General features: G+C 44.2%; 1 protein-coding gene across 1 annotated transcript in view; it reads left to right on the top strand.

Annotated features, from left to right (window-relative positions):
• The window catches only part of SORCS3 (sortilin related VPS10 domain containing receptor 3), an 831591-nt gene that overhangs the window by 765745 nt on the left and 53450 nt on the right, over positions 1 to 12396 (top strand). The window contains exon 22 of the mRNA XM_030204719.1: positions 3405 to 3517. Coding sequence (XP_030060579.1) covers positions 3405 to 3517 — 113 coding nt within the window. The remainder of the gene's footprint in view (positions 1 to 3404; positions 3518 to 12396) is intronic.

Here is a 12396-nt window from a genome sequence, read left to right as displayed (position 1 = left end):
GGCAAAGTGCTATTGGTTCTCATAAGGAGAGTCTTGTGCAAACACTGGATTTCTCTAACAATACCTTAGGAAAATTGAGGAAAAACTTCTGGGCTTCTTGATGAGAGTGTCAGCGTCACTGTGTTCTTTTTGGTTTTCCATTGCGGAAGTCCGCTTTCTTCTGTGTTTGCCGTTCTCCAGTTGCCAGAAGCAGCCTGGCATTGAATATCTGAGATTAACGCCGGCAGCAGATAGTCAAGGCGTTGCCTGCCGCTGGCTGAATATCAGGGGTTGGTTTTTCAAAGACGCTTGCAAGTAGTCTTTGAGGCAGTGATAAGTTTTTCTGTAAATGGGTTAGTGGTAGCTTAAAATACGTGAATGTGTGAAATTTGTTTATTTGTATTTTTGTAACTTGCCTCAAGTTGCATTTAGTGAGATATGTAGTCAGATATTGTAATATGATATAGTTATGATGTTGTAACCCTCTATTTTTGTTTTCACTTTGTCTGGTCCTATGCACATAAAATGAATGTTAGGGATATTATGCTGCCTTTTTTTTCCAGTGGTTGACTGGGTTCTCTGTCCTCAGGCTCATAGGAGCCAACTTTTCAAAATGATTGGGGGTGCTAAGCCCAATGGAAATGACCCCTCCATGGACACATAAAAAGAATTTTCTCAATATTGGGGGTGCTCAAGCACCCACAGCACCCACAGAGTTGGCTCCAATGCTCAGGCTGCTTGTGAGTTACTTTAGCTAAACTTTCATTGATTAATAAGAAGCACCATAATAAAACTTGATAGTATAGCTTTCTGTGATATTTAAGATTTGAAAGTGGCATTGCCTCTCTGGCAAAGCCTCTTCAGCACTGGTGCATCATTAGAACGAATGAACCTCTTGATGGTGAACTCCATGATCCACAAACTTGCTGTCTGGAGAGTGGTGGGCAATATTTGACCAGAAAAATGGTTCTGCCAAGTAGATATAAAAAAAATATTTTGACCTATAAACTCTAAGGTCAATTTTTTTGAACTCAAATATAGGGTACTTCTATGCAGAAATTTCCACTAAAGTTAACAGACAGCACCAGCAGAAGTAGATTGTTCATGATGACGTTTTGGAGACATGTCCTTCCCCTTCCTGAAATAAGATTGAAAGTTAAGAAGTTGATTTACCAAGCTGAGATAATGGACCAATTAAGACGTGAAAGGTAATTCTAAAATACGTGCCTGCATTTATGTGTCCATTGTAGAAGGCTGGTGTAAGTGCCGGTAGCCAGCTCTGGACATTTTGGCATGGAAATAGGGCTATTCTGTAACTCCACATGTAACTTTTAGGAATGCCCTTGCCCCTTCCCAGCATCCAGTTTCTGTTGTTATAGAATACAGCATAGCAAGATGTGGCCAGAAATCCAAATTGGCTCTAGTTTGTGACAATTAGGGAAAGGGAAATGGGACTTGATATACTGCCTTTCCGAGGTTTTTACAACTACATTCAAAGTGGTTTACATATATTCAGGTGCTTATTTTGTGCCAGGGGCAATGGAGGGTTAAGTGACTTGCCCGGAGTCACAAGGAGCTGCAGTGAGAATTGAACTCATTTCCCCAGAATCAGAGTCCACTGCACTAACCACTAGGCTACTCCTCCACTAGCAACATTCCATGTAGAAGCCTGCCCTTGCACATCAGCAATGCGGCCGCGCAGGCTTCTGTTTCTGTGAGTCTGACGTCTGCATACGTGCAGGACGTCAGACTCACAGAAACAGAAGCCTGCGCGCCGCGTTGCTGATCTGCAAGGGCAGGCTTCTACATGGAATGTTGCTAGTGGAATAGCAACATTAACATTCCATGTAGAATCTCAAATAGTAGCAACAGAATCTCAATAGTAGCAACATTCCATCTAGAATCTCAAATAGGGAAAGGGAAAGGGACTTGATATTCTGCCTCTGAGATTTTTGCAACTACATTCAAAGCGGTTTACATATATTCAGGTACTTATTTTGTACCAGGGGCAATGGAGGGTTAGGTGACTTGCCCAGAGTCACAAGGAGCTGCAGTGGAAATCGAATTCAGTTCCCCAAGATCAAAGTCCACTGCACCAACCACTAGGCTACTCCTCCACTCCACTCCACTCCACTTAGCATCCCGTTATTGTCGCCTTATGCAATTTTTGGTTGGGTGCAGACCTTGGATTGGCACCCAAATATATGTGCCCAATTTTGAGCACTAAATATAGAATCTGGGGGATAGGATGTAACTATGGGAGGAGCATGGGCATTTCCCACTTAAATACAGAATATACGGAATACTGTAATTTGTGTGGCTTGTACTGCATTTACTCGTCCATAGTTACAGCAGGTCTATGGCTAGTGTAACTGTAGATGCGTAAATTGTAGACACTAGTATTCTATTACAGAATCTGGATGTCAGGTGCCATTCTAGAATAGACGCTGCTTGCACTGCATTGGCACCAAAACCTAGGCACCCACTTATAGAATAACCTCCCAAATATAATTTTAAACCATAGTGTTGGAGGTACTCACTCAAGTATTGCTTATATTGCTAAACTACGTCTGGCCCAACGCAAGTAAAATATTCACGAGCTATATCACATGCAAGAAATGCAAAATAGCTCAGGAATATTAAATTTGACAGTGAAGTTTGCAATAATCCTTGTGATAAGGGTAGTGCATTGATATACCGTCTTTCTTTACAGCCAAATCAGTTTACATATTGTAGACAGGAACTTTCTCTGTCCTAGTGGGCTCACAATTAAAGTTTTTAACCTGGGTCAATGGAGGGTTCCATCCATGTGAAGGTGAGGAAAGATAGCTACAAGAGACATAGTTGATTTTTTTTTCTCAAGAGTATTGGTAGGCTAACATATCTACTGATGTTCTTGGGTACCTCCTGGATTCCTGCTTTGTCAGTTGCATCACCAAATTCTCCCACTTCATCTGATTGCACCAAAAAGGAGTCCCTCAGAGCTAAATACCTTGCGAAAAACAAATTCAGCTTCATTTGTGGTAGCCATGCTTCCATCTCCAAAGCCTATTCCTAGACATTTAATTGTGTCTTTCTACCCAATACAGAAAAGGTTATGGCCCTCAATCTAGCCCCCTCATACACTCTTCCCCACTCTAGCCCTTGGGTTATAATGCAGCAGATACAATCCACATTCACTAGTGTCTCAATGATTCATGTGAGTTAAAAAGCAAGGGATAGATTTCAGTCTGGTAGAAGCAATGCATTTATACTGTTAAAACCTCGTGGCATTTATTGTAACTGTTATTTTGACTGATCGTGAATTTCAGAAAAGGAGTACTCTCCATTGCACATATCTGAAATTGATCTCACACTGTGCTGGCTCTGTGGTCTACTAAAATACAAAACTGCAGTGTCCGTCATAAACTCCCTTCTCTCCATAGAATATTTCCAGTCTCAGCTGTTGTCATTTTCTCCTAACCTGGATTATCATAACCCTGACATCCCTGAGTGGAGGGAAGACATCAGCAGAATCATCAAGCGAGCTCTGGTACAGGTAAGTGCCAACTACTGTCAAGCAATTGAAGGTAATTACGTTTCAGAAAAAGCATTTTTGTTTTCAGATTTTCCAGGAAAGAGAAGCATTTCATATTTTGTTAACTTTAAATTTCCTATCCTCCTAAGCCTGCTAAGGGCAATGCAGGCTGAATGCTGCTGACATCATCCTGGGGTAATGCTTATACCAGGTTCGGAATACTAATTTGCCCTTATCCTGTTTCCATAATCACCCTATTGTGAGTGTATATTTTCACAGCTAACTAAGGGTCCTTTTTACCAAGCTGCGGCAAAATGGGGAATATGCTGGCGTCGGTGCGTGTTTTTACGACCACCGAGGCCCCCTTTTACCACAGCGGGTAAAAGGGAAGTTTCTTTTTCCTGCCGGAAATGGCCATGCAGCAAGTAAAGCACTTGCCGTGCAGCCATTTTGTCGGGGGACCCCTTACTGCCACCCATTGAGGTGGCGGCAAGGGCTCCTGTGCTAACCCGGCGGCAACCGGGCAGTGATTACCACCGGTACACTTCAGAGCTACAAAAATAAATATATTTTTATAGCGCCGGATATGATGGCGCGCAAGGGGTAGGACGTACTTCCTGTTTAGCGAGGGGTAAGCCTGCGTTGGGCTTACTGCCGCTTAGTAAAAGGGACCCTAACAGTTTTATAGCTGGCTTGAAATTCTGTTTAAGGGACTTTTAGTGATAGATATTTTTTTCAGGTTTTTTAGACATATAAACATGTTTTAAGTGTTGTGTTTATATGATACTTTTGATAAGGGCAAATACGTAGTGATAATGGTTAAAAAAAAAAAACAAGCTACTTACTTCACAGATACAATCCCAGTCCATTCCCTGTGAAATCACGCTTATAGCCCAAAGTCCCAAACTCCATGTACAGCAAACATTTAGCCCAAACTCCATGCAACCTCCCAAAACCTGCTTTGAGCAGTATATTGACGAAAAAATCTATATGGCTTGACTTACTCCTATTGTAATGTAGGCTACTAAAATATATAGATTGAGGAGAAAATCACTAAGAATACTTGCAGTTAACAACAAGGTGGAGTCTCATATCTTTTTGCACGGATATTCATATCACTCCCCTGGTGACTCTATCGACATGCATAGGTTTAATCATCGTCTAAAACCACCTCCACCCTAATGTTGTAATTGCAAAATGTAACTTGTATTGCCACACCATAATGTGCAAATATACATGAATATATACCAAACAAAAGACACTTAGCTTAAGGAGCATATAAACTCCATCATTCAGACTGGCGTGTGTAGAAGCCCCAACAGTGCCTGTTTCGCTATGCTTCTTCTGGGGGAACCCACACCATTTAGCTGAATCGTGTCTCGACACAGCTGCTTAGCAGTATATTAGCAGGCTTCCAATCTAGGCCCTTAGCAAAAAGGCTCTCTAGCTTTTATGTCTTGAAGTAAAGAGGTAGTGTAAAGCCTACGTCATTCTCCTTGTGACTGGTATCTGTTTCGACCCGGTAAGCTCTTTGAGCAGGGACTGTCTTATTTATTTATTTATTTATTGCATTTGTATCCCACATTTTCCCACCTATTTGCGGGCTCAGTGTGGCTTACAATACATTGTGAATGATGGAAATACAGTTTGTTACAATGCGATTTTAGGTTACATTGTGAAGAGTTATGGAAGACAAAGTTACATTGTGAAGAGTATGGAAGACAAAGTCAAGTCAAAACATCTTTGGGGCATGGAAATTATGGAATGTGACATTGGGGAAATGATAGGATGATCGAATAATAGCAAGAGGGCGTTAGGGTATGACAACTTTATCTGTGGGTAGATTTTAGGTGTGGAGAGAATACAGGGGAAGAGAATTCAGAAGAAAGTGTATTGATGCATTTCTATTAGTGTGAATGGAGTTCATGTGTTTTGGTCCTTGCAGTAAGTTTTTTCAAAGAGATAAGTCTTCAATCGTTTGCGGAAGTCGGTTAATTCGTAGATCGTTTTCAGGTTGCGTGGTGGTGTATTCCAGAATTGCGTGCTCATATAGGAGAAGGTTGATGCATGTAGTACTTTGTACTTTATGCCTTTGCACTTAGGGAAGTGGAGATTGAGGAAAGTTCGGGATGATCTTTTAGCGTTTCTGGGTGGCAGGTCTATTAAATCAGACATGTATGCAGGGGCTTCGCCGTGAATGATTTTGTGAACTAAGGTGCATACTTTGAAAGTGATTCGTTCCTTGAGTGGGAGCCTGTGTAGTTTCTCACGTAAGGGTTTTGCACTTTCGTATTTTGGTTTTCCGAAGATGAGTCTGGCTGCTGTATTCTGGGCTGTTTGAAGTTTCCTCAGTATTTGCTCTTTGCAGCCTGCGTATAGTGAGTTGCAGTAGTCCAGATGACTGAGTACAAGTGATTGCACTAGGTTGCGGAAGACAGATCTTGGAAAGAATGATTTTATTCTTTTCAGTTTCCACATGGAGTAGAACATCTTTTTCGTTATGCTGTTCGCGTGAGTCTCAAGTGTTAGGTGGCGGTCGATAGTGACTCCAAGGATTTTTAAATTCTCTGATATTGTTTGTGCAGTGCTGCGTACGCCTTGTAGCACTATAGAAATGCTAAATAGTAGTAGTAGTAGTAGTAGGGGTTGTGGCCTTCATGGCATTTCTTTGGTCCAGTGTTTATCAACTGCCTTACAACCTTCCCAAGGGACTTTTCCTTTCTGCCTAAATCACAGCCTAATTAGCTTAGGTTGTCTCCACAGTTCCTGTATCTTTGGAAGTGCTTTATCCAACAACTTCCTAGCAATAATGACATCATTTCCTGACTTTATTCCATTTTTCCATTTGCCACGCTCTCGGGCTACCCTGGCAAGCTCGCTGTCCACATTTCAAAGAAGACATGTATGTGTTTTCTCAATACATAGGATTCCAGAGGTGTAGGGACATAGAACCATGGAGGGAATTTATTCAGAAGCTTAGGATATAAAGCAAAGATCCTTTTCGATCACTGAGTTGCCTTATTTTTTTTTTTCCAGTGGCAAAAATCCCCAGGGAATCGTACTATATTTAGTGATAAAGTAATAAAAATGCCTTCATTCATTATGACTCTTGCTTAAATAACATCAATATGAACAGAACAAGAACCCTCGCAGTCTCACAAACAAACCAAACACAGTGAAGATGACACAAAAACAGAGGGCAAACTAAATGAGGAACTGAGTTCGATTCCCACTTCAGGCACAGGCAGCATTGTGACTTGGGCAAGTCACTTAACTCCATTGACCATGTAAGCCGCATTGAGAATGCATGAGTGGGGGAAAGCGGCGGGGTACAAATGTAACAAAAATAAAATAGAATATTGGAGATTCTACATGGAATGTTGCTACTATTGGAGATTCTAATGGAATGTGTAGCCAACATTCATGTAGAAGGCGAGCCAGGCTCTGTTTCTGTGAGTCTGAGCTGCAATATGTGCAGGACGTCAGACTCACAGAAGCAGAAGCTGCGCGGCCACATGGTGGATCTGCAAGGGCCGACTTCTACATGGAATGTTGCTAGTGGAATAGCAACATTCCATGTAGAATCTCAAAAGTAGAAACGTCAGGGAGGAGTGGCCTGGTGGTGGGACTTTGGTCTGAGGAACTGAGTTCAATTCCCACTTCAGGCACAGGCAGCTCCTTGTGACTCTGAGCAAGCACTTAACCCTCCATTGCCCATGTAAGCCACATTGAGCCTGCCATGAGGTGGGAAAGCGCGGGGTACAAATGTACAAAATAAATATCTTATAGTGAATAGGTTTATTTAAAACATCCAAGGCTCGACACAAGTCATGTTTTGGCCCCAAAGGTCTGCCTCAGGAGTCTTTTGGCGGATGTTGAAACTGCTAGCTAAATATCAAATAAGTATTAGACTTAATAAATGTTTATTCAAAGAAGCCAATAAGTAATTATTGAAATATTTAAAAAATAAATAAATAAAATCTCAATGCAGTAATATGTAGCAATAAAAAACAGAGTTTCCCTGGGAGCTATCAATATGTCCACCTGCTAGTGTAGATACACTGAGGCTCTCCATCCTCAGTTCTGTTTCCTCTTATATATCTTTTCTTTCTTTCTTTCTTTCTTTCTTTCTTTCTTTCTTTCTTTCTTTCTTTATCTTAATTACCTTTCTTACCTAATGAATATGCATCTTTCCAGAACGTTCTATTTCCTTCTATGGTGAATCCTGTTCCAGCACCTTCTACCATCTTCCATCTCCTCTCATTGGTTCCCTCGTTGCATGGACAGTTTAAGGCCTGTCATCATAAGCATACATTTTTATTAGATAATGGTTGACCTATGTCCCAGTTATGCATAGTCACCATGATAGTGCCCACACCCTCTTGCTGAATCTACAATTTTCACCCAAACCCACTTCTCCGTTTGATTGTTTATCTGGATACTGTAGGTGTCCTTAGTCATAGGAGTCTCTGGCTCTTGGTTGCTGACAAGCAACTTATCACAAGTTAGCATAGGCCAAATGTCAAACCACAAATTTCTACAGCCTTTGAAGGGTAGTTATCAGAAAAAAAAAACACATTTATAGCTGTCTTGCAATTTCAGGTCTGCTTCCAGCTCAAGAAATGCAAGATGGCCATACTAAAACAAGAAGCTAGAAATATGGGGGGGGGGGGGGGGGGGGGGGGGGGGGTAGGGTTGCACCTTGCCATGGCCTCTGTGATATACACCTCACATGCTGCATCTCCATAAGCACCATCTGGCCATTGTCTAATTTGCTTATGTTACCGATTCTTGCCCCCTTTTCGGGTTAGCTCCGGTCCAACACGAAAGAAACGTATTTCTCATGCTGCTCTACTTGCTCTCCACTCAGCTCATGCAGTCACAGTCAATCATCCATGAGCCTGGGAATGAGTTAGTGTTCTAGAATAGAGATCCGGGCTGTTGGGATTATAATGTCCTCTCAGTCCAGGGACATCCACTCTCACCATCCTATATATAATTCTCACCTCCAACGTTCTATGCTTGGGACCGTGGCTCCCTGGCTGCAAGTGGTCTGCGAGGCAGACACGCACGGACGTCACTGACGTCAACACAGCTGATTCCAAGGCAAGGGAGGAGTAGGGAAACAAGCTGCTGCCTCGGATCAGCTGTCACCCCACACCCCCGCGCTATGACCCCCCTCGAAACCCACCCCCTCCCGCGAACCTGTCGATCCCCCCCCCCAGAACGCCGAAAACCGCACCGCCCTCCCGCCGCTGTTGTGCACTACCTTCGGGTGGGTTCCTCAATCATCTTCTTAGAAAGTTTAACTCCGTGCGTCTGACGTCAGACGCACGCATAGGAACTTCCAGACAAGATGATTGAAGAACCTACGGGAAGGGAAGGTAGCAACAACGGCGGCGGCGGTGGCGGCAGTTTTCGGCGTTCCGGGGGGGGGGATCGACAGGTTTGCGGGAGGGGGTGGGTTTCAAGGGGGCCGTAGCGGGGGGGGGGGGGGAATTGCCTGCCTAAGGCCCGTTTCCTTGCCTACAGAAACGGGCCTTTTTTACTAGTTTCCAATAATCACACTGCACTCCAGTAGGTTGTTTTTTTTTTAATGCAAACCAACTTTACTCAGACTTCTACAGCTGGCATATGAACATGTCAAACACTTTAGATATTTACAGTTCTGTTCACTCACAGGTGGAATGAGCTTATCCATGCTGCTTCACTCTCCAACTGGTTCCACTCTGTACATATTTACACAGACTCCTGTCCATTACCTATCCTTTCGTGATAGGAATAAATTCAAGGCTGTTTCCAGTACTCCTGATTTCCACTCCAATTCCTTGCAGGCGCAGAGCCTTTAGGCTGTCCTTCTTCCAGCAGTGAACCTCTCAGGACCACACTCTGGCCTTGGAAGGCTCCCTTGTCCAGATCCCGCTTCCAGCTGGACTCCCCTTGTCCACCTACAACTCACTCTCCTTTTTGTTGCCACTTATGGCGGAGTAACGTCTCTTATAATCAGCCTATATTTATTTCTTCTACTCTTGGATCCCCCAGTACTCCCAAGGGTCCTGCTGGGGTACAGGCAACCAAAGACCTAGAGGGGCATAATTGAACGAAAACGTCTATCTCCATGGGCGTTTATCTCCGAGAACGGGTCCGTGAAGGGGCGGACCGAACCGTATTTTCGAAAAAAAATAGACGTCCATGTTTTATTCGACAATTTGTGAGCTGGGCGTTTTTGTTTTTCAGCGATAATGGAAAATGGAAGCGCCCGACTCAAAAACGAATAAATCCAAGGCATTTGTTCGTGGGAGGGGCCAGGATTCGTAGTGCACTGGTCCCCCTCACATGCCAGGACACCAACCGGGCACCCTAGGGGGCACTTTTACAAAAACAAAAAAAAAAAGGTAAAAGAGCTCCCAGGTGCATAGCACCCTTCCCTTGTGTGTTGAGCCCCCAAATCCCCCTCAAACCCACCCACTGCCACAAGTCTACACCATTACTATAGCCCTAAGGGGAAGGGGGGCACCTACATGTGGGTACAGTGGGTTTGGGGGGTTGGACGACTAAGCATTAAGCAGCACAATTGAAACAGGTAGGGGGGGGGGCCTGGGTCCACCTGCCTGAAGTCCACTGCACCCCCTAACAACTGCTCCAGGGACCTGCATACTGCTGCCAGGAGGTGGGTATGACATTTGAGGGTGAAAATAAAAGTTGTGAAACATCATTTTTTTTGTGGTGGGAGGGGGTTTGTGACCACTGGGGAGTCAGGGGAGGTCATCCCCGATTCCCTCCAGTGGTATCTGGTCTTTAGGCACTTTTTGGGGCCTTATTCATGGAAAAACAGGGTCCAGGAAAAGTGCCCTAAATTCTCGCTAAAAACGCATATTTTGTTTCCATTATCGGCGAAAGGCGCCCATCTCTGATCGGCCAATAACCACGCCCCAGTTCCGCCTTCACCACGCCTTCGACACGCCCCCGTCAACTTTGTACGCTTCCGCGATGGAGTGCAGTTGAAAACGTCCAAGTTCGGCTTTCGATTATACCGCGTTATTCGTTTTTGGGAGATAAACGCCTATCTCCCGATTTAGGTCGCAATATAGGCGTTTTTGTCTTTCGATTATAAGCTGGCTAGTGTACTTCTTTACAACTTTTGTTTTTTTAATTAAACCCAAACTCCACTCCTGCTGTCACTCTCCACAGGGAAACACTTTCTTTCTGCAACTTATTACAATACCACTCCCTTGAGCTGAGCTTCCTTCTACCTATCCCCCATCCATTCCCGTCTGATATCTCTCTCCATTCCCTTCCTTGCCCACAAAGATCTCCCTCCGCTCCCCCCCCCCCCCCCCCCACACACACACTTACATTCAAGTATTTCTTCCTTCCCAACCCACAAAGTTCTCGCAATTCCAGCCCTCCCCCCGCTTCCTTCCCATACTTTAAAATCACCTCCAGTCTTTGCCTGGGCAGCATCAGCAGGCACTCATAGGCTGCCTGTGGCCTACGCCTAGTCTTTCTCTCTGGACCATTCCACCCTTTGTAATACAGGAAGTTGCATCAGAATGGACAGGATGTTTCAGGGAGAAAGCCCCAGCGCAGGCTGCAAGCATCCTACCAGTGCTGCTGGCACTGCCCGGGCGAAGACTGGAGGTGATTTAAAAATATGGGGGGGGGGGAGGAGGAAGGTAAAGGATTGAATTGTGAGATCTTTGCAGGGCCGGGAAAGGAAGAGACAAACGCCGAACTGTGCAGGGAGGGCAGGGGGAGAAGGGAGGGAAATACAGTGTGGCATCATTAATATTAATTTACTGACGGGGAGGTGTGTACACAACACAAGTAGTTTGAACGGCTATGCTACTGTTTATATGTCCGTATTCCTGTGATAACAATATTCAACAGGACTTCCGTGAGCAAGTGGCTAATCACAATTAATTTATTTTGATTATAATAGAACATTAATTAACTAGACCTGACCTACTGTGAATGTCACGTATAATTTCATAAGACATTCCATTGTAATGTCACATTAACTTGTGTCAACACACCGCAAAGCACTGCGCAGGTTGCTTTTGCAGGTGGAGAACAGGGAGGGAAGACGGAGAGCACATGTCAGGTTTAATTATTGATTCCCTGTGCCACAAATTGCAAATTATTAAGGAAAATCTGCATTAGAGTTTGTCATTCTTACTCTGCAGAATGCATGATGTAAATGCCCCATACCGAGAGTTTTCCTCAAAATGTTGGGCAGAAAAACAGTACCATTTGCAAGAAAACACAGTCACTCACTAGTAGGGTTGGCCTGGTCTGGTAATGAAGACAATCTACCTGCTGCCCTGAAAGCAAAAGAAACTAGAGAGCCCTGAAATCTGGCCATGATACATTAAAGTGTGGCCTAGGAGTGGCCTAGTGGTTAGGGTGGTGGACTTTGGTCCTGAGGAACTGAGTTCAATTCCCCCTTCAGGCACAGGCAGCTCCTTGTGACTCTGGGCAAGTCACTTAACCCTCCATTGCCCCATGTAAGCCACATTGAGCCTGCCATGAGTGGGAAAGTGCGGGCTACAAATGTAACAAAAATAAAGGGGCCCCTTTATAACACCATGGCAGAGCTAGTGCAGTGTTGTCTCTCACCAATCAAGCACTACCTCCTACCGCAAGGGCTGGCAATAGTGCTGCTCCCAGCATGCACCATTTCCAGCATGACAGAAATGATTATTTTTTTTTTTAGCATGGGGGCTTACACTTCTAAATAGGTGGCAGTAAGGGCTGCCCCTCGAAATGGCCTTGCAAGTGTGCACTTACCACACAGCCATTTCCTTGTTTTTTTTTTTTTTTTGCCTTTTACCTGCTGTGGTACAAGGGGCCTTGGTGTGCAGCAAATCCATACGCCAATGCTACCTCAAGGCCTCTTT

This window comes from Microcaecilia unicolor, chromosome 5 (assembly GCF_901765095.1).
Source record: "Microcaecilia unicolor chromosome 5, aMicUni1.1, whole genome shotgun sequence".
In the NCBI taxonomy this organism is placed as follows: Eukaryota; Metazoa; Chordata; class Amphibia; order Gymnophiona; family Siphonopidae; genus Microcaecilia; species Microcaecilia unicolor.
Note: the sequence above shows the minus strand (reverse complement) of the source record. Positions and strands in the feature narration are given on the sequence as shown.